Source organism: Corvus cornix, chromosome 4 (genome assembly GCF_000738735.6).
Source record: "Corvus cornix cornix isolate S_Up_H32 chromosome 4, ASM73873v5, whole genome shotgun sequence".
NCBI lineage: Eukaryota > Metazoa > Chordata > Aves > Passeriformes > Corvidae > Corvus > Corvus cornix.
In genome coordinates, this window is record NC_046334.1 from 14,779,890 (window position 1) to 14,806,254 (window position 26,365).

At 47.3% G+C, this 26,365-nt stretch overlaps 2 protein-coding genes across 3 annotated transcripts; one reads left to right on the forward strand and one right to left on the reverse strand.

Moving 5' to 3' along the window:
* The first annotated feature begins 3,849 nt into the window (after window positions 1-3,849).
* LOC104697239 (serine protease 48) lies at window positions 3,850-11,025 on the forward strand. 2 transcript variants are annotated; one of them, XM_019293357.2, is made up of 5 exons: window positions 3,850-4,141; window positions 4,388-4,594; window positions 4,931-5,196; window positions 5,435-5,580; window positions 6,048-6,709. In XM_019293357.2, exons 1-5 carry the CDS (start codon window positions 4,071-4,073, stop codon window positions 6,513-6,515), a joined length of 1,158 nt encoding a protein of 385 aa, XP_019148902.1. In that variant the 5' UTR covers window positions 3,850-4,070; the 3' UTR covers window positions 6,516-6,709. The 2 variants fall into 2 exon arrangements, with proteins under 2 accessions (XP_019148902.1, XP_010410299.2); XM_010411997.3 differs by having other exon boundaries at window positions 3,850-4,594; window positions 6,048-11,025.
* A 3,275-nt stretch (window positions 11,026-14,300) lies between these two features.
* REELD1 (reeler domain containing 1) lies at window positions 14,301-21,713 on the reverse strand. The gene is made up of 6 exons (XM_039550940.1): window positions 21,494-21,713; window positions 20,478-20,700; window positions 18,702-18,853; window positions 17,696-17,990; window positions 16,977-17,040; window positions 14,301-14,918 (listed from the first exon to the last, which is right to left on the reverse strand). Exons 1-6 carry the CDS (start codon window positions 21,711-21,713, stop codon window positions 14,301-14,303), a joined length of 1,572 nt encoding a protein of 523 aa, XP_039406874.1.
* Window positions 21,714-26,365: the final 4,652 nt, after the last annotated feature.

The window sequence follows — 26,365 nt, forward strand, 5'->3', positions numbered from 1 at the left end:
AGTGGAGCCCAACCTTTATCATGTTTGGGATCAGGTAGTGCCTCTTTGTGACACAAAACACTAACATAACCTCTCTGATTGTAAAAGGCATAAAGAGCTCTACATAGCTACAATATCACATATCAATGTCCCAAATCATTTCATTTTAAGTATCTATCAGGGCATTTTCAAAAAAACCCAACAAAATTCAAATCTTGCTGGTATTAGTTTTTCAGAAGATTTTTTGGTAGGGTTTTTTTGTTGTTGTTTTAAAGTAAGATGCATAGTACCTGTAGAAGAACTCCTCCACGTGTATCATGATGTATATTAAACCATTATCGTCTATGTTCTCTAATTTGATACTTCATATATTTTTAGGAATGTATTTTGCTAATCTAACTCTCCACTTTCAACAGCAAACTCACTCTGCTAACTCATTCCTTTTGAATTTTTATATTTAAATTGAATATGAATCTTGGTATATGTATAAATATGCTCCAGTGTATTGCAAGAAGCAGCTTCCTATGTTTAAAAAAATTTAGTGAGAAATTTCAATATTTTTTAATGCTAGTGAAAATAAAATTTCGTCTGTTAAGATGGCACACTGATATTCTTAGAATAGCTACTACTTTAAACATGTTTTAATTTTTTTTTTTTTTACAGAAGCCTCAGTTTGGGAGTCTATTCTCTTAGTAAAAAAATATTAGCTCTGAACAATCCCAGAAGCATACTATATTAGCAGAAAGAAAAGAGTATTTATAGCCAATAATTCAGCTGTTATAAATTATGACTGTAAAAAAAGAGATAAGGGTTCCTTTTTAAAACTTGCTGCCAGATTCTGATGCAGAGATGCTGAGTAAGGTAAGTAATGTTCTTTTGATTAAGAGTCAAGTCTTGAGTACTTTTCATTTAAAGAAGAGTTTATTAAGCGTTTTTCTCAAACTCATCTTTTTTGTTCTGTTTTGAACAGCCTTCCATGTGAAGAAAACTCTTAATGACTCTTCAGCCTACATTAAATTCTCACTGACAAACAGATGAGAATTATTATTAATTTGCTCCAGAAAGAACTAATAGGCTTTGCCAAATAAATCATGCAGATCCTAAGTGTGCTATTTATCTCTTCTGCAGATTATTGCTTAAAAGCCATGATAGTTGTCCTTTAAAAATCAAAAGTCAAATCAGTTCTTTGACTTGAAGTGAAAAATTTGGACTGATGGTTGTCCTGGGCCTTATTATTGTTTGGTTTTTTGCAGTTTGGAAAATGAGAGAGCTGGTGGGCATGGATTCTTGATAAGTGTGGATTCTTAGCTTCTGGGGAACGCGACCACACCTGGAGACTGGAGGTAACTGGTTTGTGGTAATGAATGGCTCAGTTATTTATCCCTGCCCAGTATTATGGAGCATCCCAAGTCTCCTGAGAAGCCAAAGCTGACAGTGGAGTTGAACATCTTCAGCTTGGACACCCTCTGTGTCCATGTGCCTGTCTGTGTGTCACAGCCAGGGCCTGGACCAGGTCCTGGAGTATTCCAGCATCTTCCACTGTTTCAGTTCCCGCTGTTCTGGAAGTTGCAGATACTTTGTGCTCCTCTTACCTTTTAAGAATACATTGTAGGTAATTATTATGTTTACTTAATTAGCTTTTTGTTGATTTGAGCTAATTTGGTGCAGTCACTGGTGCTTCTGCAGTACATGCTTCCATTGTCTCTTTGATTTTTTCCTAATTAATGGAAGAGTCTGATCACCCACTTCCAACTAGTTTTTAAGTACCCTCGTTTATTTTTTTTTGTTGTTTGGGAATTGATTTAGGGTTGAAACATGTCTCAACTAATTGCAAGACATGCTACTACAAAACTCTATGAATTAACAAATACTAATATCTACTTAACATCTGTCCTAGATACCAGTGTTTATACCCACACACACAGGATGCTACTACAGGCTGAAATGAGAAGATAGGAACAATGTAGTTTATCCAAAGTCTGTATTTCTCTAGTAAATTTCTAATCAGCATGAGACATATATCCCATTCAGATATTCAGCTGTTCAGCATCTTCACTAGTAAGAGAACTTTCTAGATGACCCTTATGTCAGCAGAAGTTGTGGTTCTGGCTGACATTACTCAACTAACATTGTATGAGATTCCTCTGAATGTGTTGACTGCTGTATCCATCTTAAAAAAAAAAAAAAAAACACAAAAAACACAACCCCCTCCCCCCAAAAAAAACCACCAAAAAACCAAACCAAAACCTCAAAAACAACAACAAAAAACCGCACATGCACATACTTTTAATTTCTCCTGTTTGTCACTAAAATGATGCATTATAATTTTGCCAACTTGTGCAAACCAGCATCATTTCATATTCTGGGCACAGCATAAATTTTCACAGGAAAATATGTGTTTAGAATCACTAGGTCTGTTCAAACACTTACTTTTCAGTATCTTCCACCCATGAAGTTTAGCTGCCTTGTAGTATCAAAAATCCAGCTGTACAGGCAGCAGAAAACAAACAAGCAAAAAAAGAAAAAAAAAAAATGTTGGAAGAGGAAAAGGGGAAGGAAGAAACCCATGTGTGACCTCTGCTGGTTTTAAGACTTACTCAAAATATTGTACCTTCATCAATGATTAAACTACTCTCTTTTAAAATGTATTGAGCCCTCATTTTTATGTGGATGGATATTACTACACCAGAAATTCAACCTCTCACTGAGAAAAAGGGTTATCATAAGAATGGGAAAATGACTCAGGTAAGTTAAACCAATGCAAATGCAAACCTTTCGCCAGCTCCTTGAAAGAGATTGACAATCCAAAAAGTGTAAACTCATGGGGGCCTACATTTCCCAAAATAGGAAGTGATGGCAGATGTTCAGCTAGCACTGACACGTCACAGTAACCATCGCTCTGGGAGGACAGGTGCTCTTTGAAAACTGGGCATTTCTAATAAGATTGAAAAGAAAGTGCTCAAACACTGAGGTGTCCAAAAATTTAATTTGGTTTGTGAATACAGATTTTGACTCTTTCTCAAGTTTCTCATTTTTTTCTTCTTTGTGTGTGTCTTTTCCTTGCTCTGTCTGAAGAAAAAGGGGTAGAAGGCACGATGGGACTAGAATAATACGTGTATTAATATTAATTGTATACATCTGTATCAGTCAACAGGTTAATATTTAGATGCCATTTTGATTACAGATTTTTTGTTTGTTTAGTTAAGGTTCTTCAGGAGGTTTTCAGAATATATGGGCTGGCATGGGAAGCAAAACTAGGTTTTATCAGTTATATATCAATGCTTCTTAATGTGCTTTCATCAATGTTTTCTCGATGCCTTGTTCTTTGTAGGCAGTACTTAGCATTTATAGTCCTTCAAGGAGGGTGCTGACTGCGGCTGAGAAGTCATCCTGGAGAGCAGGGACACAAGTATCTTCCATTTAAGGTGTTCAGGCCAAAATACCACACATACATGACCAAACTGACTTTTACTTAGGTACTACATGATAGGAAAAGTCAGTCAAATTTTCGTATTTTAAAGAATGAAAGCAAAACTGTCCATCTTGCCGTCAAATGCATCTGCACTTTCCTGTGCCCCAGACCCTGCACACCCTCATCCCTCAAGCAGAGGTGCCTACAAAAAAGCTGGAGAGGGATTTTTTTATAAGAGCAAGTAGTGGTAGAATAAGAGGGAATGGTTTCAAACTGAAAGAGAGCAGGTTTAGAATAGGTATAAGGAAGAAATTCTCAACTGTGAGGATGGTAAGGCATGGGCACAGGTTGCCTAGAGAAGCTGTGGCCGCCCCATCCCTGGAAATGTTCAAGTCCCTGTTGCATGGGGCTTTGAGCAGCCTGCTCTGGTGTGAGATGTCCCTGCCTGTGGCAGGGGTTGGAACTGCGTGATTGTTAAGGTCCCTTCTGACCCAAACCATTCTATGGTTCCATGTTGCTCCCTGTGCCAGAGGCCGCAGTGCCCAGAACACGGAACCGGCCACTCTGTGACATCAGCCCCGGGGGCCGAGGGTGCCGTGGGTGCTGTGGGCACTGTGGCTGTGGCTGCGCTGGCACACAGAGGCCTCGCTCTCCCAGCTGACACGAGCCACGGGCAGTGATGCTGCTGCTCTGGCTCCTTGTCCTGCTGGCCACGTGCAGGCCCATGCAGGGCATGTGGAACACCTGCGAGTAAGCAGCCCTGGGCTCTGGGAGGGAGCTTGGGCAACATTTCAGGGGTTCCCTGGAGAGGGCCCACTTGTCCTCCGTTGTCAGGCCACAGCTTCCCGAACCCTGTGGGGGAAGCCTCAGTTCCTCGTGGACAGGCACACACGCCATGGCCTTCCTTGGCCTGCTGTCCCTGCACACCTTGTGGGGAGCTTCTGCTGGAGCAGCAGCAAGCCATGGAGCAGGATGGAAATTACTTTCTGCTTGCAGAGGGAGCTGTGGGCTCCGGCCTTTGACTTCTGATGATGAGCAAGGCATGACACGCGTCGTGGGTGGCACAAGTGCCAAGGCAGGGGCCTGGCCCTGGCTTGTTAGCATCCAAGATCCCTCAGTATCAGGCACGGGGCATCTGTGCGGAGGGTCCCTCATCAGCACACAGTGGGTCCTCACTGCAGCCCACTGCTTTGCCGACTCCAGGTAAGGAGGAGCAGGGAACAGGGATATCCCCACAACATCAGCAGGTGCCCTGTCAGCAGCACCGTATGCTGCTCCCATCTCATTTCTTTGCAGTGTGCCCAGTGCCTGGGCAATGCAGAGCCCAGCTGAGAGATTGCTCAGGAGAAGTCTGGGCACATGCCGCTACTTCCTAGCAGCCTCCAGCTGACACTGGCAGAGCCTAAGACATGCTAGAGCAGTCACCACCTCCATAGTACTGCTTTTCTTTCTGCCTTGAGAAGCAGAAGGCTGGTCACTGCTGCGCTGCCAGAGCTCCAGGCTCTGCTCCCTCTCACCCCTCTCTCCACGTGCCTTCAGGAACATCAGCGCCATGCGCCTGCTGATCGGGGCCACCCAGCTGACTGAGCCGGGCCCTGGGGCCGAGGTGCGCCTGATCAAGCGGCTGCTGGTTCACAAGGAATACGGTGCTTCTGACCAGAGCAATGACATCGCGCTGCTGGAACTGAACGAGCCTGTCCTGTGCAGCCCCTACATCCAGCTGGTCTGTGTGCCCAACGCCACGCTAAATGTGGCAGAGCTGGAAACCTGCTATGTCGCTGGCTGGGGTGCCACCACTGCAAGATGTGAGTTTCCAAAAATGGAGGGCAAGCTCGACACATTGGGAAGATGGGTCGGGCTTCCTGACGGCAGAGGCCAAAGGCAGAGTCAGGCTGCCCGCTCCCTAAAAGCAGACAGCAGGGACAGAGCATTCCAGCACCTCTGCAGAGGCAAAGCCAAGCCCTAGGGAAGGGGATCACCCCCAGACAGGGCAGGAGAAGTGGCAGTGAGCTGCTGTGTCCTCATTTCTTTCTGTGCTCACAGCTCAAAAATCAAGCGATGTCCTGCAGGAGGCCGAGGTCCACCTTATCAGTGTCCAGGTCTGCAACAGCAGCGAGTGGTACGCAGGGGCCATCCACACCCACAACTTGTGTGCTGGCTACCCGGAGGGTGGCATCGACACCTGCCAGGTAGGAGCATGTGATGAGTCACTCAGCTCCCAGCAACGTGGGCAGCAGCGCCCCAGCACAGCCTGGTGCCTGCTTTCCCTGGCCAGTCACTCTCAGCCCTGGCTCCCCACCATTGCTGGGGCTTCCCACCCATTCCCCAGCTGCAGGGCATTGCCCAGTGCCTCCCTTGTCCCAGAGGCCTGGCACTCTGCCCAGAAAGCCCTACTAGTGCTCATGGCAGCCCAGAGGTCCAGATGATGATGCTGGAACATCTGTCCTCTGCACATCCAGGATCCCTGTGCAGAGCTGAGAGAGAGCCTGACTTCACAGGCCCCCAGCCCACTCCCAGCCAAGCTTCTGGAGGCTCCAGCACCTGAGCTGAGCCTTGCTTTGCTGGGAATACAGCTGTGGCAGGGGCTGTGAGAGAGGAGGGCAGCCCCAGTGCTGACAGGGGCCACCCAGTCCTTAATCCTCTTGCTCCTCTGCAGGGTGACAGCGGTGGTCCTCTCATGTGCAAAGACAACAACGCTGACTTCTTCTGGGTCGTCGGAGTGACCAGCTGGGGAAGAGGCTGTGCCAGAGCAAAACAGCCTGGAATATATACCTCTGTTCAGCACTTCTATGACTGGATTCTGGTCCAGATGGAACTGCTTCCACAAGTAGAGGCTTCTCGGGCATGGAGTCATACAACCGCCTCGCAACCCTGGAGTCATCATACAAATGCCCCATGGCCCACTCAGAAGCCATGGCCAACCCGACCACCCACTCATAAGCCATGGCCAACAGCACTCCCCACTCATAAGCCGTGGCCAAAACCAACCCCCACTCAAAACCTAAGTCCAATACCAACACCAGTGAAAGAGATTAACAAGTGCCCATTTCCAGTCAAGTTGCTGGTGGAATTCTTCGCTCAGATCAAGGAGCTCCTGAAGAACCTAAAGGGAATTACAGGTTGAGCAGGAGAATGGACAGAATCCAGTGCAGGCTGCATGGGACCACGACTCTTTCCTGCTGAGGCAATGGCTGCTGATCCAAAGGCCGCCTCAATGCCAAAGACCTGCTCTGTCCTGCCCACATTGCTCCTCTGCATGTATGCAAATGCTAACATTGACTTAGTTGCTGAAATAAAGTTGCCTATGTTTGCAGTTAACCATGTTTTCAGCCCAGTTTGATCTCCTGGGCAAGGCAAGAACTTCCTTGCCCAGGACCTGCAAAATGAGGCTGTGCTAGGCCACTTGGGCACAAAGGGAATCACTTCAAAGGGCTGGAACTGTGCCTGGTCAGAGAGGAGAGTGCTCAGAGCCACCACAGGATGGAGAAGACTGGCACATCAAGGCTAGGAAGAGGACAGGAGAAAATGATGCCACATGCAGACGCCTTGAAGGGAATGCATTGAGGCGCACGAGCTGGTGACTAGGGCCTGGCAAAAGCCTTAGCTAACAGAGCAGACCTGGGAAACTCCTGAGCATGACAAGCAAAATTGCTGACTCTCATAAAGACAGGGAGAAACTGACAGGAGCTACAGTGCCCTAAGGAAGAGCAAGATTTCACAGGTAGCAAAGGGACATTGATGTGTGAGGTGGCCACACTTCAGAGATGTTTGAAGGAAGAGTTGGGGTCATTCTGGGGAGAAGAACCTGGTAGGAGCAGCAGGACACAGGAAACTGCATGGTAACACTATGAAAGGCCAAAGTGAGCTGGTTAACAGCACCTGCAACACCAAGTCTTTTCACAGGTGGGACAAACCTTGGATTCAGGGAGAAAAGATAGCAGGCAGGAGAAAAGGGCAGAGAAAGAGAAGAGTCAAAGAAAATGAGGGGGATGTATAAACCTGGCAGATAGGGAGAAGGGAGGATCAAGGAGCCAGTCTCACAGATGCAAGATGATTGTTGGTTTGCTTGTGTGACTGAGCCCTGCACCTAATCACCACAGGATGGGAAAGAGACTTCTTCACCCTGGGTTTGATGCAGTAGAGCAATGTAGAGATATATGTCCAGTTCCTGGAGAATGGCAGGTGGGGCTGTGTCATGATCTGGTTCTTAGAAATTCCCCTGCCCAAAGTAAGGTGCAAACAAGACCATATGCCAGTGACAATAGTATGGGTTTTATTTGATAGTAAATATGAGAGAGAGAGGGAGAGAGAGAGAAAAGAAAGAGATAGAAAATAGGTGGGGGGATAGAGTGTGACAAATACAGAATAAGGAAAACATCACCACTCCATGGATCCCAATGATGTTCCACTGATCCTCTCCAGCTGGTCTTCTTGCTGGTGAAACCAAAAAGCAGAGAATCCGATGCGTTAATATATGCTCAGGCTAGGTAGGAAAACCCAGGCACCTCCCGGGGGAGGGGGGGGGAGTTTGCCATTGTCATTCACAACAGACTCTGGGTTTGTTGCATCACATGCAGTCCTGTGGTGCAAGGCCTCTGGGGAGCGCTTTGGGGAGCCTTTGATGGATTATGACACCCCTCAGCTGCCTCTCACATGAGTGTCCTGTGGATGTGCCCTGTGGGACTGGGGGGTTCCACAGCTGGGCCAATTTGTGTAAGGGAGGATGGGTGTTCACTGCTTCTGACCAGAGGTTACACGTGAAACCTCTTCCCACATCTTCATTTTGGGGTGGGGGAGTCTGTGTAAACCTGGCTTCTGTGGGCTGTGGTCTCCCCCACCCCAAACTCAGCCAGGGAAGAATCTCTGCTGTGTTTGGCTTTCTTGTGGATGCATTCCTCTCCTTCGCCTTGTTTGTTTTTTCCTAGGCCTGAGATGATGAAAGAATGGGTTTTTCCTTTGTCTTAGTGGTTTAACTCACAGTCCAAAGTCCCAGTCAGGTGTCTTCTGGGAGGCTTCTTTGGTTGTGGCTTCTTTGGTTGTAGCTTCTTAATACAGTTTTTGTTATAATGAGCAAAACTTTGTATCAATGTTTGAGGCACAAACTATTTCAGTCTCTGACAGGCTGAAAGCAGGAGCATCCTTCTCCGTCTACAGCTTCCAGTCGCTGTGCATCCTTGGCCTCGCATTCCAGGTGCCACAACTGCCCTTGTCAGTGTAGGCCTGGAACAGCACTAGGCCTCATAGACAGCAAGGACAGGGAGCCTCCCAGAGGGTGTTGCTGTGGCTGACGTGGCCAGCATGGACTGCGCTGCATCCATGTTCCTCGTGCTTTGTACGGGAAGGGTGGCAATGCTTGGGTACCTCTGGCAGATTTGGCTTGTGCTGCACTGCTCGCCTGCCACAGCTGTAACCAGATTGGACACGTGCATGCTGTCTGCAGGAGCCATGTGCTCTACCAGGTGTTTTTTGGGAGGGAGCTGCTGGCAAGCAGCTGCAGAGAGCAGGGTGGCGATGAACTTCCCAAAGAAGCCGTGATGTCACACAGGGTGTTTTCCTGCGAGCTGTCAGCAGGAAATTCTGGGAGCCGCTGCAAAGAGAGGGGCTAAAATAAAGCTGGAGAGGGACTTTTTTACAAGGGCAAGTAGTAATAGGACAAGAAGGAATGGCTTTAAAGTGAAGGTAGGTTTAGAATAGATATTAGGAAGAAACTCTTCTCAAGCACAGGAATTCAGTGACTTTAAAGTTGCACTCAAAGCAAATGTCACAACCATCTCCTCCTCAGAGATGGAAAAAGCCTGTCACAGTCACTACCATGACACAAGCATCTACCAGCAGCCTCCAACTGCTCATTCAAATGCCAAGTGACAGGCAGATGTTTCCAGCAAGAAATACAGCCCTCTCAGAGCCTTTGGTTGCATCACCCACCAGGACAGCATTGCCTCAGCTTTCTCTGGCCAGGGCTGTGACCTGCTGGAGTCACTCGAGCTCAGCCGGGCTCAGCGCATCGCTCTGACCAGGGGGCCCAGACAGGCACTGCCAGAACTGGAGAGAGGATTGCCTTTTGCCTGTCCTAAATGTCTGTGTCCGTAGGGAGCTGGCAAGGAGAAGGGGACGTAAGACAACCTACACCCTGCCTATTGTTTTCCCAGCAGCATTTGTTAGTGGATTTCTAGAAGAAAAAGCCCCACAAACTACAGTTAGGAATTTAAAATAGCACTGGGGGAAACTGTGCATGCTCTATAATACCTTGATAATTAAGACAGAGTGTAAACGATATAAGTTGACATTTCACTGATGAGTGCACAGGTTTACAAACCCTCCCTCCACCCGAGCGCTCCCCGCCGCGGCGGGACCGGCCCGGGAGAGCGGGGCCGCCATCGCCGGGACAACGCTGCCCCCTGGTGGCGGCCAGCGGGAGCGAGGAGCGGCCAGCGCTGCCCTCCGGGAGCACCTGGGGATGGATCCAGCGGCGTGGGCCTGCATGGATCTGCCCGGGAACGCAAGTACTGCACGTTTCCTGCCCGGAGCCACGCGGGCAAAGACTGCTGCAGGCAGCCGCTGCCTCTGACACGTCGTGTTGGTGCTGCCTTAGACACTGGAAATTACTGGTGACACCTCAATTCGACTGGGTTAAATATTTTCCCACTCCGGGCCGTGTGTTTGCACAGGAAGGATCAGTAAGTCACGTCTGCTGCCATTCCCTCTGCACCAGTCGCCCGATGTCCTTGGTACCTGGCCGTCAGTTCTTAATGTACATCAACATGCGCTGATATACAGCCAGGCTGATCTTTGACTCGCCTTTGGAACAGCGACACATTTTCTCAACAACAAATTATACTTTGACATTAGAAGGTGGCAATCTGTAATGGATATTGCAATCTGAAGATTGAAAGAGACTATCTGTGATCTTTGTCCTCAGCCGAGTAAGCTGGAGTCTCTCTTCCCTCCTACACGTTATTTGATTGTGGGACATAACCTTGGGATGTACTAATAATCATTAGTCAGAGCTGATGTATCTGTTACAGGCCTGCCCTGCTCGGGGAGGGAGACATTCTTTAGAACAGCAGTAAATCAGCAAAACATGCACTTAAATATACAGTAAAATGTGGTTTGAGACACGGTCCTTCATACATCATGTAGCAAAATGTTTTATTGAGAGTCACACACACACTAATGAGGAAAGAGGGCTGCTGAGATGAGACCTGTGCAGGGGAAGTGGTTTGGTGGTAGGAAGGGCATGGGAGAGATCTCTGAGCAGCTCCTGGTCCCAGGGGAAGTTGTGACTCCCCAAGTCCTTCTCTGCCCTCTCATAGCCTTGGACGAGCTGGCAGGAAAGAGGAGAAGGCAAAGGATGGAAGGGAGCCCTGCAGAGCTGTCAAGACACAATGAGCCTTAAGAGCCTGGCAGGGGCAGTGGAAGGGTCCAGCTTGCCAGGAGGAGTGGGGGTCTGTTTTGCTGTTCACCAGCTTTGCAGGTCAGGCTGCTACTTTGTCATTTGTTTTTGCTGCTAAGCAGCTGTCTTTTTTGGAGCTGAATGTGGCAGGAATCATTAGAGCATCTCCTTTTCTTTTTTTACAGGCATTTGTAATTATTATTTAAATCTAAGTGAATAAATAACACATGCATCTGCTGAATGTTTTACTGTCTGGGCTCCTGACCTTATTGCTCTGCCTTCCTTGGTTTGTGTGGTCTTGAGTAGTTGCAGAAACTGTGCCAAAAGGTCCGGCCAAGCCAGCCAGCCAGATCTCTGCAATGCCTGGGGCCGCATCCCACACTGATCTGGGAGAGCCTGAGCTCGCACATGCCTGCTGACCATGACTGCTGGGCCCACAGGGCCCTAGGGCATCTCCTGTGAGTCTTGTCACCCTTTTTGGAGCTGACCAAATCAGTGCATGTCTGGCCTTTTTTGCTTACTAGTGACAATTCAATGCAGGAAATGTCCATGATGACTTAACCAAGCTTTGGATGAACTGTCTTGCTTAGTGCAACCTCTCCACGTTACATTTTGGTTTTTCTTAATTCTTTTTTTCATGAGTTAGGATAGCTCAAGCATTGCAAAGGCATTGGGTTTTAAGGCAAAGACATTTTCACTGCCAAAACTATGTTCGATGCCTTTTTGTCTGGTGGGGAGATAGGCTCAGGATGATAGGTGTGCATTAGCTGCTTTCAGTGCTTCTGACCCCAAACCACATCACTTTGCTGAGGGATGACAGCCTGACATGGGCCACAGGTGACTGCAGGCTGAGCTGCCCTGGAGGAACTGTGATCCCCAGTTCCAGCAGAATGTCTGAGACCAGCCCAGTCATGCACCTAGAGAGGGAAGCAAGGCAAGTTTTTCACTTGTGTCTCCAGTAAATATTGGAATGGTTTGTGCCTTTGTTTTCCTAATTCTGTCATTTTTTTCTCGGAAATCTGTTCCAAGCATGAGCACAGACTGATTTCTGTATAAGGCAAGTCAGTTAAGAATGGGGATGTTTGAATGGTTTGCCTTTTAATAAATTAACCAGTGCTCATGTTTTTAACAGCTTTAAGAAGAGATAAGACCTCCATTCCTCCTGTCATGGCAACTACAACAAGCGGAACATCATTCGGAAGTCAAGAAAAAAACACAGGCACTTTAGGTCTCAGCCAAGAGAGCCGCAAAGTAGCAAAACTCATTACTAATTCAGAGGAGCTGTATCCCTCAGAGCTCACCATTACTGATCTTACTAATATTTATACTGGAGCACAGGAATTTAGCAGAAGGCAGGGTCTGGCAGAAGGCAGAATGGAGTTGAAGTGCCACTCTCCCAATCAAACACCTCCATTGCTCCAGTCAGCCTGGTAAGAAGCAGTGCTGGGTTGTGGGAAAAGATCTGAGGAGAGGAAGGTTCTGGTTTTATAACCATAGCAGTCTGGTAACATTAAACCTAGAGAGACAGTGAAAGAGGCCATAGGTATTTGTAATTTATTCATAAACAGCTATGCCATCATAAGAAACTTTTTAAAATAATATGTGATAGTTCTTTAAATATTTAAGAGTTTGTTGACCTATTTTCTCAGTTAATTAGGATTTTTTTTTTGGCTGCATTAACAATGACTTGAATGCAGTCTGTTTTAGTCACTACACAGTTCAGCTACACTGGGTTAAAGAAACATGATTTCTTTCTAAGGCACATGACACAGGAGAGGAATGCCATTGTAAATGTCTAGATGTGTGCTTAAAAACCTGGAGACTTACTAGTAGGTAGGGCATAAGCTCAACTTAGTGAATATAAAACCATTCACCTGGCATCCTTCTGAGTCCTAAACCAAACTTTGTCTTTTCAATTACAGCACTACCCTTGTTTTTTCTGCAGCAAGGGGCTATGGTGCAGTTGCCCTTCTCTTCAAAGTGCAATGGTCAAGAGCATCAAGTTCATCTCTGCAAGCTGCGTTTGTGAGTACACTTCTTTTCTTACTCATTTATTTTGCCCAGGGCTTACTGGGCCTAGAAGTAAAGTTGACAGAAATTTGTCCATGTGTGCAGCACAAATGTCACTGATCATGGTGCAGCAGAAACCAGCTCTTTTTGAATGCTAATGGAAGGCACTATTAGCAAAAGATGCACTCTGTGCATCATGCTGGAGCTGGAGCAGGAGAACTCATGTCTCACCTGTCTCCTCTGAAGTCAGTGGTGAGGTAAGGGAGGATTTGAGAGCAGGGCTGTGACTGACTATCCAGCATGGAGATGGGCAACTAGTTGGAGATGGCCACAGGGCCCTCCTGACAGAGGGGAGGTGGTCACCAGGCTGGCTGGGTGAACCATCAGAGTCCCATCATTATCTGCTTGGCTCAGGGGGATTGCTCTGGGCTGTGAATTAGGCTGCATCACCAAAATGTAAGTTTGTCCCCCACTACACGGCTTGGGAGTGATCAGCTCTGAGCTGATCCACCCTAGAAAAGGACACCAGAAGGGTCAGTTGCTGCTCTCTGAAAGGCTCTAAAATGTACATCTCAAGAGGATCATTATCAGGTCTATTTCTGGCTCTTTTAAAGCTGCAGTAAAATAAAACTTTACCCTTGCTGTTGTCACCTCTCCTTCTTAGGAGGTGTCCAGGATCATGCTTTTTTCCAAGGGTTGCTTTAGGGGCCTCCTGCAGAAAACCACATGGTCAGAGAGAAGTTTGCACAAACTCAGAACACAAGGATGCTGTTAACTTCCCATGCAGCCTTTGCAGGGTATCTCCAAAGTGACCTGAGAAGGGTACTTCTCAGTCCGTGTTTCTGCACAGTGTCACTGAGCTGACTCAAAGTAAAAGACTAAATGAATGTTGGCTGTCAGGTTTCAACAAGCTTCCTCATCAGGTGCAAATGGACAGGACAGATTTTCTTCCATTTGCACCTGATGAGGAGGCATGTTTCTCCCCCAAAAGCTGGTGTCTGCCATCCTGTGTTTCACTCCCATGGATCAATTCAGCGTTCTTGGGATCAATGTTCTCCACTAATGAGTTATTGCTTTTTATTTTCAAATTGAAACTTGAAATCTTGTGGCAAATATTTGTCATCTGAGGGATGCCAAGCGCACAGAGTCAAACTTGTAAGCTCCTAAATGAGAATGATTAGGTTTATATCACGGGTTTGTAGTTCCTAGAAAGAAATGTAACGCTGGAAACTTTTTTTCTGAGATTAAACAGGAGTCAATACCACAGTGGAGAGGAAGAATTTCTATTTCTGGCTACACCCTTAAGGCAACAGAGAAAGTATATGTCATTGCCACAGTGACAGCTAATGAGCAGATATACAATATTAATTGCAGTAAGTGTAACACACTGAGCAATCTATCAGCTTCTGTTTTCTCAGCAGCTGCAGTTTGGATACTTTTGCCTAACACCTCTGTCTGAACTGCCTGCTTTGGGTTTGTTTGCCTATATGGCAGCACACAGAGGCTCTAAACCACCATTGTCTTCTTCCCACTGCTCGAGGGGCTGACCCAGTTGTACTCGGCTTGCACCAGCACGAAGCTGTTCTCCCGGATCTTTCGGAAGTGCATCACCTCCCCATTTTCCGTGACGGTGATGACGTCGGGGTCGGGCTCGCTGAAGGACACCTCAGCCCGCTTGTGGCAGTGCTGGGCACAGACACAGCGCACGGCAGCTGCCAGTGCCAGGCCCAGCGCGGCTGTGCAGACCAGGAGGATGCCAAGTTGGGCTGCAAGGAGTCGGGGTCCTCTGCCAGGGCCTTCCCCTTTCCCAGGAACAGCAGATTCAGGAGCTGGTCTGGTCACCCATGGCAGGGTATTCCCATCTGCCTCCTGCTCATCCTTGTCCTCCTCCCCTCCGGTCCCTGCCTCCTCTGGCTGCGGTGCCAGCTCTCTTTCTGCTATTTGCCTTGAAGCCGAGGACAAATTGCTGGCAGCGTTGGCATCGCCCAACCAGGCTGTGGTTGCAGCAGTGTCACCCAGGTGAGTGTGTATGTGCAGGGCAGAGGGAGACCCTGTCACACGTAGGGAGGCTTTCAAGGTGGTCCCACTCTCGGTACTGCCCTTTGAAAGCAAAAACACACCAAAATGTGCAGTGAAGGAAGAGAAAAGGGGGCTGATTAAGTTTTCACTACTTACCTCATGGAACACTTCAACTCTCTTTCTGATGCCCATGTCTCCCTCTGGCTTTAGATTAACTCTTCTCTATTCCCTGTTTACTCAGTGGCTTTTAGAAAACAAAGCAGATGCAACCCTGCTCCATCCATACCAGAACTGCCATGGGAGGGACAAGGCACTCCAGTTGGTTCCAGGGGCAAAGGCAGTGTGGGTTGGAGGGGCAAAGGTGAAGGGCACAGATGGAGAGGAAGGTCACTGCTTTCTTGAACTAAAGGTCTGCAGTTCCTGTTGTGGTATTTTTCATAGGCATCATTATCACAAAAAGAAATCACTTAATAAACAGTTCCCACCTTGAGTGGCTCCAGGGTCGTGCTGAAAGGGCAGGTGTGATTTTCTCAGCCAAGCTGCATGTGTAGGGTCACATGGACCCACTGGGATTCAGTATTGCCCTTCTGAGGCTATGGAGTGGAGGGACATGGGAGACTTGGGATGATCTTTGCCATCAGCAGTTCTGGGGCATTCACATACAACCTATAAACCCCCCCGCCAAAGCCTGTCTTGCTTTCTCAGTTTACACAGCCAGTTAGAAATCTGCCTTGGCTCTCCGTGTTGCTTAACCACCCATTTTAGTGGGAGTGACAGTTCCTGCCCACGCCTGTTTCTAGGGACTGTCTGGTTCCATGCACCTTATTTTAACTGTGACAAAATGCCAGCTGCTCCATGCCAGTTCTGCAGCCCAGGCTTTGCTGCAGGTATCATCCAAGACTAACTGGGAAACAAGCATGCAATTTAGGAGGCCCCCAGTGAATTTTTCCATTCCCGCTATGCACCTGAGCCCCCATCCAAAACCTGCAAAATGTACTGGAGTTTTTAATTTGGCTCCACTGAGATTTGGATCTGGCCCTCAGTAGCTGGCACCTCTCCAGCCTGTCCAGCCCAGCAGGCTTTTTCACACATCCATTAATTACACCAGAGAAACTCTCAACCTCTACCATCATTAGTGATTTCTAAAGCTTCCTGGGAAGACAGTGTGACAGGAGCACAAAGCTGAGGTAGGAGCCCTGGCAAACTGTGAAGCAAAGTAGTGGAGGGTCAGAGCATCCTTTGTGGAAGGGGTGGTTTCTGAAGGTGCTATTAAAATACAGTAGTAAATAGAAGACTTCCAGTGGCTGAACTGCAAACTGTAGAGTAGCTGGCTGGCAAAGTTAGGATTGCATGTGTATGGATCACTTGCCCTCAAAATGCAAACGCCATACTGTCAGGATATACTGCAGGATTTGGGACTTTGGGATAGAAAATGGAACTGCCTCACAAGTCCTTGCTCTATTTCAACTCATTTCTCCTTTCTTTTAATATTCCTCTCCATTCTTGCCTAATTTCTCGGTATTTTTGTTTCATTATGCTCTTCTGGCCTTGCTTTGTGCAATAACTCTTCCTTTCCTTTGGTTTCCATCTACTGCCATTTCTTCACTTTTCTCCATGGCTATGCTACGTGCTCATGGTACACCTCTCCTTTACTTGTTCTCTGTCCTGTGCCCCTTCCTAAATATTTCTGCCTCATTCTGTGCTGTATGTCCCCTTTTGCTTTTATTTTGTGTGAGATTATTTCTTTTCCTCTTTTGGCATCCTGCAAACCAGATCCAGTTCTTTCTCCTTGTATCTTTCTTCTCTCCATCACCTGCATAGTGGATTTACCCCGTTAACTCTCTAACCCATATCTCTAAACGCACACATTTCCAGCAGCCTGTAGTCATGTCTACATATGGGAAAGCAATTTTTTTTATAGTGGGCCTCTTAAATACCCAGGCAGTGGGCTCAAAAAAAAGCTAAATTAGAAAGAGATATAAACCCCAATTTCCAGTTAAGGTAAAAAATTTAAAACTTTTAAGAGTCTCAATGTAGTTGTAGCCACTTACAACACCTACATGGGCTGCTTGGTGCTGTGACACAGTAGAGAGGTTTTACCCTCATCTCCTCTGAGACCTTTCTGTCCTTGGAGGAAGTGTCCTCCCCGCCCCTGGTGCTTACCTTCCTGTTGCCTGTACACATCAAACACAAGTGTGGGGTGGCAGCACTGGTAATACTTCCTGCTCTGAAATATGGACAGAGGAAAGGCAGGGTTAGCAAGTGACACCTGTGGCTCACACCACCAAGAAGTCCTGCTCCTTAGAGCAGTTTTGGGATGCATGCAGTCAATGCAGATCATACAAGCTGTATTTTTAATTACACCTGATCACTGATTCCTATCCCCATCATTTTCATACCCACAGTATGAAATGTTGCATGAAAGCTCATGCAGCCCAAACCTTCTAAGACTTCTGAGCAGACATCCTCAAGCCCAAGTTTCATAATTGCTTTGCATCCTTTTTTTTTCCTTTTCCCTGCAGATGGAGAAATAGTTCGACTGAGTTCACTGTTTCACTGAATATTTGTATGCACTTTCAGAAAAATGTTGTAACAGTCAATAGGTTTTTTCACATTTTTCCACCACCTGGCCAGTCCCCCACTGTGCTGAGCAATGCAGTGTTGGGTTCTTAGGAGTTTTGGATTTTCTCCCTGTCACTGTCTGTTGTGTGCAATATCCAAAGGATTATTTCTCAAAATCTCAGCAAAAAAACACCCTCTCACCTCCCCCCTAGACACAGACACTTTCCTACATCTTCCTTGTTCATCTGCAGGGAAACTAATACTATTTTCCTTCCCCACAAGGACTGGAGAAATAGCTTTTCCCACCATGCAGTTTTTACCCTTTGAAGGTGCTGTAGCTGGAGGCATTGTCCTGGGAGAGGGAACCTTGCAAGGCATCCACCATTCCAACACGTTGGGTGGGAAGGGATGGCTCCAGCCCCCAGCCTCTGGACCGGATGCCTCTGGACCGGATGCCGGACACAGCCCGCAAAGTCTGGGCCGGCTGCTTTGGCTCAGTAACAGGATGAGTGTCCGACCCCACACCAAAACCTGGCTCCGGTGCTGGTGTTGCCACGATGCCAGTGGGGCTGGCAGGCAGCGGGGAGCCAGTGGCAGCTGCAGGAGAGGTGGGACCTTGTCCAGCAGGGAGACAAAACAAAAAGCAGGGAGAGAGGAGCAGAAGTCTATTGTCTTCAGTTTGTTTATTTCAAATCCCGCTCGGTGCCAAGGTTTGCCAGGAAGGTTCATAACAGTAACTCTTTTATTTTCATGTCACTTTTTTTTACAAGGGAACCCACATGGAAATTAAAGCAGCAAAGCTTTCTGCCTATGTAGTGGTCAAGTAAAATAATTAAAACTCAGCCTTGGTGCCATGCCAAAAATGCTTAGAAATACATCTGAATTGGGTACAAGTAAATTCTTGGAGCATCTTACTGACCAAAGGCTGCATAAATACAACTAAATATATACCTGGAGGGCAGTAGTCACATTTAGAGACAAGTAAGTTCCTCTGTTTAGGCAACATTGCTAATTGCACTTCCTTCTCTTCAAGAGCTGAGATTTTAGGTAAATTATTTTAAGGTTTGCGTTGAAATCCTAAGATCTGGCAACCCCATTTAACTTTCTGGTGCCCTCCTTGGAACTGGCTCCATCACCTCAAATGCTGACCCACGCCCTCACTTCAATGAGCTCACCATGGCCATCACTGATCTCCTCGACAGCCAGAGGAGTTAAACAGGTCCCCTCAGCTTATTTGGGCCCCTTGTGTCAGACATTTGTCCAGAATAAGCTGTAAAACTACTCTGCAGGGGTGCTGGTAAGAAACCTAGGGTTTTGCTTGCATACCTGTAGGGTGAGGGTCAGCTGGTGCCTGTGAGGGTGTGGAGGCTACAACGTCAGGCTTCTCGTCAGCAAGAGTCTTGTTTTGTCCTCCCTGAGCCACAACAGCAGATTCAATCTTTGCCCAGTAAACAAAGTATGACTGGACTATGGAGATGCTGTTAAAACATAATCAAGCAAGAATTTACTGGTTTGATAGCACTAATAAAACATCTGACTGTTTAGCTAATCACAAAGACTGCCTTAATCTGAAGAGAGAGCCAACGCAAAAGTATTTTAAAGGATTAGTCTGTCATACGTTTTCTCTTACAAATAAAAGATACCACGTCCCATAAGAAAGGTTCAGGGTGAAGAATCACCATTCATAATTTAGATCAGCCAAAAAATGTGTGGGAACTTAAATAAATTTTTTTACAAAGTCAAAAGCTGTATTACATTCATCATGTTGATAGAAGTACATTTGTAAAACTTGGACTAGCTCTGTTTATAATCTTCTGTAGGCAGGGAAACAAGAGTGGTATTTACTAATTAAAATAAACCAATGTAACTTGTACAAACAGCAGAATAGGTAAGGGGAAGAAAAAGTCTCTCTTCTCAGCCCTCTGATATTTGAGCCTGCCTAATCCTCTGCTTTTTGTCAGGTGCCAAAACTGTGTTGGCCAACCTTTAACTTCACCCAGAGAGCCTTATTTAAGCTGGAGATTTTGGGAGAATTTCAGCTCAGATTGCTCAGCTGCTTCTGAGAATTATCTAAGGGGAAACCAACCTGGGTTTTCCTGTGCCAGATGACACTTACAAGGCATTTTTAAGCCTAACAAGGCATTTTTCCAGATGCTGTGACAGTGTAAATAGGGAGAGTCTGTCAGATACCAGCTTGGAGGGTCAAAAGCCAGAGTGTGAAGGAAGTATCAGAGTGGATAGCTAGGACTAGGTCTTGTTGTGATTTGTTTGGGTTTATTTGGGGGTTTTGTGAGTTTAATAGTAATTTTTTAAACTTTAATGGTATTTGCTGATCTAATGCAATGGCCAAAAATTGGAAATACCAAGCAGCAATATTTCTCTTTCAATGAATTTTTCTTGAATCATGACGAGATGCTCAAGCCACAGTACTCAACAGGACACTTAGGTTTTGGGAAGCAGCCAATGATCTGGCCAAGCAGTTTCTAAGTGGTTTTGTAAAGTAGAAATATAACAATTTAATCTCTTTTGCAATGAAAAGCCACTGTGCTTCCTCTAAGGCAGTCAGAAGATGTTTAATTTCATTCCAAATCAGAACCAAACTACTTGGACAGGTTGGGACTTTGGTGCAAAACAGAGATGTCGAGTTTTGACGGTGCTCACTCTCTTTCTATTGTGAGTAATTCTGTTTACATTTAACTTTTTGTAAAACTATCCTTTTTTTTTTTTTAAGAAGTGAGATACGAGATTATCATATAGGCAGGGAAGTCCTATGGGCTGTGTTATTTACAAAGACAGGCTACATGGTCACAGTTCTCACTTTATGCCTTAATATTTCTCTTTCCTCAAATGCTTAAGCTGTCATCTTCCAGTGTATCTGCTCTGAGAAAACAGTGACCATGTAAATAAAAAGCAGCACTACCCAGCAGATATTAATGGTGATTTACGTACCAGCTGCGATACTGCTGCAGCATTTGGTACGTATTTAGCTGTATTGGGTTCAAGATACATAAAGCACTGTGCTGGACAAGTACGATGGAACCATAAAGCCAAGCCTGTTACTGAGAAGACACAAATTCTGATTAGGAGCCAGCATGTCCTTACAAAAACTTGATGTCTCCAATGGGTTGGTCTGGTGCTTTCCATACAAAGGACAGGTTTCTCTTCAGTGACTTGTCCGAGTGGGTGACTGTGTCACCATCTTCAAAACAAGTCAGCAGCTTTGAACCAGGAGGCAGGAAGATGAATGTGCCAGCAATTTCGTTGTTGGACACTTTGCGAGCTTGCAGCATAAAGCCCATGTAATCCCGGGTGCTTCTCACTGTCACTGGAAGACAAAACACGGAACACAAAGGCATTTGTCTTGCTGTTATGAAGTGAATTGCCTGCAATGGAGTTCCCAGAAAAAAAGCCTGGGGCAATGCTACTGAAAACACCTTACTGTCTCTGTCCTCACAGTCTGTCTTGGACATGCTGGATACAGAAGGCCAGACTTTTACCTTTGGTTTTTCAGTCTGTAATTGCACACAGGATTTGCTTGAGTCTTCCCCGGCATCTCTCCTTGATGATCAGCTGTTAACCATATTGGATCTGGCAGCATACAGCCATTTTTAAGGAAGGAGGTTTGGACACCACTCTGTGTGTATGCGAAAGCCCATGTTCTGCTCTCAGAGGGGTTTTGTTTTGCACAGGGATGAACAGGCAAGTGGCCAAGCTGGGGAGTGATGCCTCTCAGCTCTGTCTGCATCTGCCTCAGGAGCAGCAATGCCAGGGATGGCGAATGCTGCCAACCATGCCCAAGAGTCAGGTGAATCACCCAGACCCCTTTGAGTGGTGCAGAGGGGCTGGGAGGGTGACTTCACCCACTGGAGGTGCTTCTCATGTGCCATTGCATGTAATGAGCTCTGGTATGGTTGAGACACAGTTGAGATAAATGAATCCCATGCAAAGCACCCGTGCTGCAAACAGAATTCCTCTGTAAATATGTCCTCATGACGAGAGGTGTTGTAGCTCACTCAGAGCAGTTATCCCTCTTCCCAGAACTCAGAGAGATTAATTCCATTGCTTGAGATTAATTACCATGTATTTTTCAGACGCAGGAATGAGAAGCTGTTCCTTACCTGGCACCTTATCTCCTGGGAAGTAGAAGGACACGTTGGTGTGGACAGTGACGTAGTTGTTGTTGGAGCTGTGCAGCTGCACCCTCAGGTGCCTGGGCATCATGTCGGTGCAGGCGGAAAGGCTCGCACCCTGCGAGAAGGCGGCCGCGTAGGAGACCAAGCACAGTGTCATGCAGGCCCAGCCAACAATGGCAGTGTGGGCTCTCCCACCATCCTCCATCCTACAGCAGGAAACAACGTGCAGTTCACTTCAAAGCAGTGGCTTCCCGAATGGTGCCATTGATTTATCTCATCTCCAGAGTCACCCTCCCCCCTGGCTTTATACAAAAGGGAATAAGTGATTTCTGTGGCACCTGGAGCCACTTTGGGAATCCGCAGCATTCACATTCTGAAGTAAATTGTTGAGGCTGTGGGAGAGAAGAGCCCCCTACAAGAGGATGTATTTCTTGTGAAGCTGCCCATGGAGGGAGCAGCCAGAAAAGATTTACTCTAAAGAGTCTTGTGGGTTTTAGGAGGAGAAGCAGGCTCTGTACAGCCACACTCAGCACCCTCCACCACTCCCAGCCCAAATGTACAGCCTGATCAATGGGGGAAACATCTGTCCCTTGGACCTGCAGAGCTGCTGCAGGCCCCATCACATGTGGGGCTGGTGCCCGGCGCTGGGTGTCACAGAGCTGCGTCCCTGCGGTGACAGCACAAAACACATTTCCAGATTGACCAGAGTGTTGTGCCATTCTGCTTTTTCAAAATGCACTTTTCAAAGTGAAGCTGAAGGATGAGTGTGTGCTATTTATTACAGTAGGTATCGCAAGGCAGGTGCTTCTGATTTTAATGTAGCACTAACATCTTCTTTTCAACATGCAGCCTTTCCTGCCTTAGATGTCATTACACTTAGTCAGTGAGTAAATGTAAATAATTCAGAGGCAACAGAGGCTGAGGAGGTCTAGCTTACACCTCCCTCTCAAACACTTCTGAAACTTGCCAGCTGACTAATAGAAGCGCCACTGTGTGCGAAACAGTTCATGCCCAGCCTAAAGCAGCAAGCAGATGGATGCAGTTTAACCTTCCACAGCCAAGCATCCTGCCACTCCAACCAGTTGTGTGCCAGAAGATGCTCGTGGGAGTCATGGGAGCCTTTGCTAACTCTCCCAGCCCTGCTAGACCAGCGGCAGGATGCCTACTCTTCATGGAGCCAGCCTCCCCTCTGGGTACACCTAAACCTCCCTTGCTGGATAAGATTTCTCGCAGGAGCTCATGGAAGTGGCCCCGAGCAGCAGCCCTTTCCCTTGTGTGTTGCCCCGGCTGTGCCGTTTCCCATCCCAGCCCCAGCCGCCCTCCTGTGCCCATCCCCGCAGGGGAGCAGCGCTGCTCCCTGGGGCTGCCCGGGCTCAGGCTGCCGGTGCCGCCGGCGCTTACCTTGGGACGCGTTCGCTGCCGGGCTCGCTGCCACCACTGCCCTGCCAGCCTGCCGGAGACCCATCCTTTCAGGGACCTTCCTCGCCTGCTCCTCTAATGGGAAGTGCAGCAGCTGTTACTGCTAATACCCACCACCCACAGCAGTTCTCTGCCAGTGCCCAAATCCTGCTTTAATCATGTTAGATTTTTTCTTCATATCCTACACCTTTTTTTTTCTTTTCTTTTTTCTCTTTCTCTCTCTCTTTTTTTTTCGTGTGTGTGTGCGTGTGTGCGTGCGTGTATGCGCGCTAACTCTCCAAGCTTCTTCAATGCAAACAAAGGCAACTAGTGGAGAAGGGAGGGGAGACCCACAGCAAATCATGGGGTTTGTGTGGGACACCCTGAAACTCCTGTGCAGAGGCGCAGGATGATGGGACTTTTTCTTCCCTGTTACCCTCCCCACACATACATCCCCCCTTCCATGCCAAGCCACATCAGTTCCCTCCATGACCCCCGAGCAGTGTGCCCGTCTCTGATGCTTACATGGGATTAATTTTGGCAGTAAAAGCAGAATTTTGCTACAAAGGCTGGGAAGGTTCATCACATGTGCCAGCCTTGCCAGAAGGAGCCATCAACACCCCACAAATCCCCCGAAGCTGGCACAGGGGACCAAACATCTGATAAGTGTGACTGTCCCCCGGCACACGAGCTGTATTCACATCCTGGCTGTCAGCCCTGCTCCTTGCCCGAGCTTTGCTGCAGCTGTGCTGGCAGTCGGTCCCTGGGTTTCCCAGCTTCTCAGATCCACCTTGTCACTGCAGACTGTTCTGGTGATCAGGGCTCTCTGATGACCCTGGCCACTGTCACTAGGCTCACCCTGCTCCCTGCCAGTGGCTCATTTCTGCCAGTGGTGCCTTATCTGTAATCCTGTTTGGGATCTGACCAGTGTGGGAATCTGTCCAGAGTGGGCATCCTGGTGACCTCTGCCTAGGGCACCCCCAAAAAACAGGGGGCAAGCTTGCAGATGCTTCACTATTCCCATCAGCCTGCCCTGCTCTACAGCCTGTCCTTCAGAAGAGACACAAGATGCTGGGCTGGTGCTGAGGTTCTGCTGCTGACAGCCCAGCTCTCAGCTGTTTAACTGGTTGGAAAGTATGGAAACTGGTGGTACTGGGCTCTCATCAGCCTGCTCTCCTCTGCATTTGAAAGAGGCCTTAAAATCACTGAATTTCAAGATATAATGTAAGTCTTGTAGTTTTCTCAGTGGAAGCAGAGCATAGTTCAGGGGGAGGGAGGACAAGTTTGAATTACTGATTCTGTTCCAGTATGTAATTGCCCATCCTTCATATACAAAAGAGAATACCTTTATGCTGTATTGATGACTAATCCTTTCCTGAAATCAGCCAGTCTCTTACGGTTTTCCTTCCTAACTTATTCCTAAAATAAAGCATCCTTTGCTTGTAATTAAGCAGCAGCTCCAGACCTCTGGCAATCTGCAGGAGAAACACCAAACACGTTGCAACCATTCCAGCATGGTGGCTAGGTCTGAAAACAGTATTCCATGTGGGTGTGGGTCTTTGCATTGTGTTACAGCATTGCATGGTCTTCTCCAGCTGCTGTCATGGATTGGGCACATGATTCCATTATGCCAGCTCCAGTGAGGACCATTTCTCCACTGACTCTCACCTGGAAAATAGGGAAAAGCAGCCAAGTGCAGACCCTGAAACAGCAGTGTTCAGTGTTCCCCTGGAGCACCATGCAAAGCTGTGGGGAGAAGAGGCTCAAACAGATCCAACCCATCTATAACAGCATAGGATGTAGGGCAGTGTTGAACTGTCCACCCTCACTTCCAAGGCTGCAGCAGCCTCTGGCAGGGCAGGGCATGCTGCTGTTCACAGGTTCAGCTGCAAGGGTCAGATGGCACTGCCTGGACAGTGTTAATTGCTGGGCTGATCTGAAGTACAGCCTTACACAGCGTTCATCCTCACTGCCTGCTCTCAAGCACAGGAACTCAGTGGCTTCAAAGCCACAGTCAAAGCAAATGTCACAACCATCTCCTCCTCAGAGGTGGAAAAAGCCTGTCACAGTCACTACCGTGACACAAGCATCTACCAGCAGCCTCCAACTGCTCATTCAAATGCCAAGTGACAGGCAGATGTTTCCAGCAAGAAATACAGCCCTCTCAGAGCCTTTGGTTGCATCACCCACCAGGACAGCATTGCCTCAGCTTTCTCTGGCCAGGGCTGTGACCTGCTGGAGTCACTCGAGCTCAGCCGGGCTCAGCGCATCGCTCTGACCAGGGGGCCCAGACAGGCACTGCCAGAAACTGGAGAGAGGATTGCCTTTTGCATGTCCTAAATGTCTGTGTCCGTAGGGAGCTGGCAAGGAGAAGGGGACGTAAGACAACCTACACCCTGCCTATTGTTTTCCCAGCAGCATTTGTTAGTGGATTTCTAGAAGAAAAAGCCCCACAAACTACAGTTAGGAATTTAAAATAGCACTGGGGGAAACTGTGCATGCTCTATAATACCTTGATAATTAAGGTAGAATATAAACCATATAACTTGAAATTTGATTGCTGAAGTGCACAGAAGGATTACAAACCCAGTAACATTGCAGGCTCTTTGGTGCAGAAACTCTGTCCTTCTTGCAGATTGCTTCTACATCTCCACACCACTGGGGCACAACAGGGACAGCAGATGTGGAGCAGGTGCAGTAGAGATCAGTATGTAATATGGGCATGGATGTAAGAAACACAGAGCTGACACTCCAGAGCAAGCTGGTTGCTTCATTGACAGGCTGGGAAGTACTTTGCTGCTGCAGGATAATAACGGTTTTAATGAATTAGAAGTCCCTCCTGGTCAGCTGGCAGCCACCTGAGTCCTGTGAACAAAGTTTGAGGGGGCTTAGGAAAGAGTGGGCAGGTTGATCAAGCAGAGAGCTTGAAGGTGGCAACAGTTGAGCCCAGACCACAGGAAGTGATCATTAAACCAGCAAAGCTGGCAGCACCACCTTATTTAAGAATATTTCAAGTTATCTTTAAAACAAAGAGCAGTGGCCAGCTGTGAGATGAGTGGTTAAAAACCCATGGTAGTCCACAGGGAGAATGGAGAACAAGCTCTACAAGCTGGCATCTCAGGGTGACCTATGCATGCCTGTGCCTCTGTGTTAGGGGAGACCAGGATGTTTTTCTGATGCTAGTTAGGCAGAGGGTTGGCAAAAGTACTGGCAGGTCCTTTCCCTTTTATCCAGTTGACTATTCTTGCTGTTCTTCTGTCACTTACTGAAGTGTGACAGTGACTAAAATGTCACTGCTGGGAATGAACTGACACATGCATGCAACATACAGTGTGAGCCTCCTTCCCTCACAAATTCAAACCAAAATAACCCTTTATTTTATTTGGTAACTGCTGCAACCTGGGCAGCTGTTCTGCTCTAGAGGAGGGGTTGGGGGGAGAGAAAGAGAGAGAGAGAGAG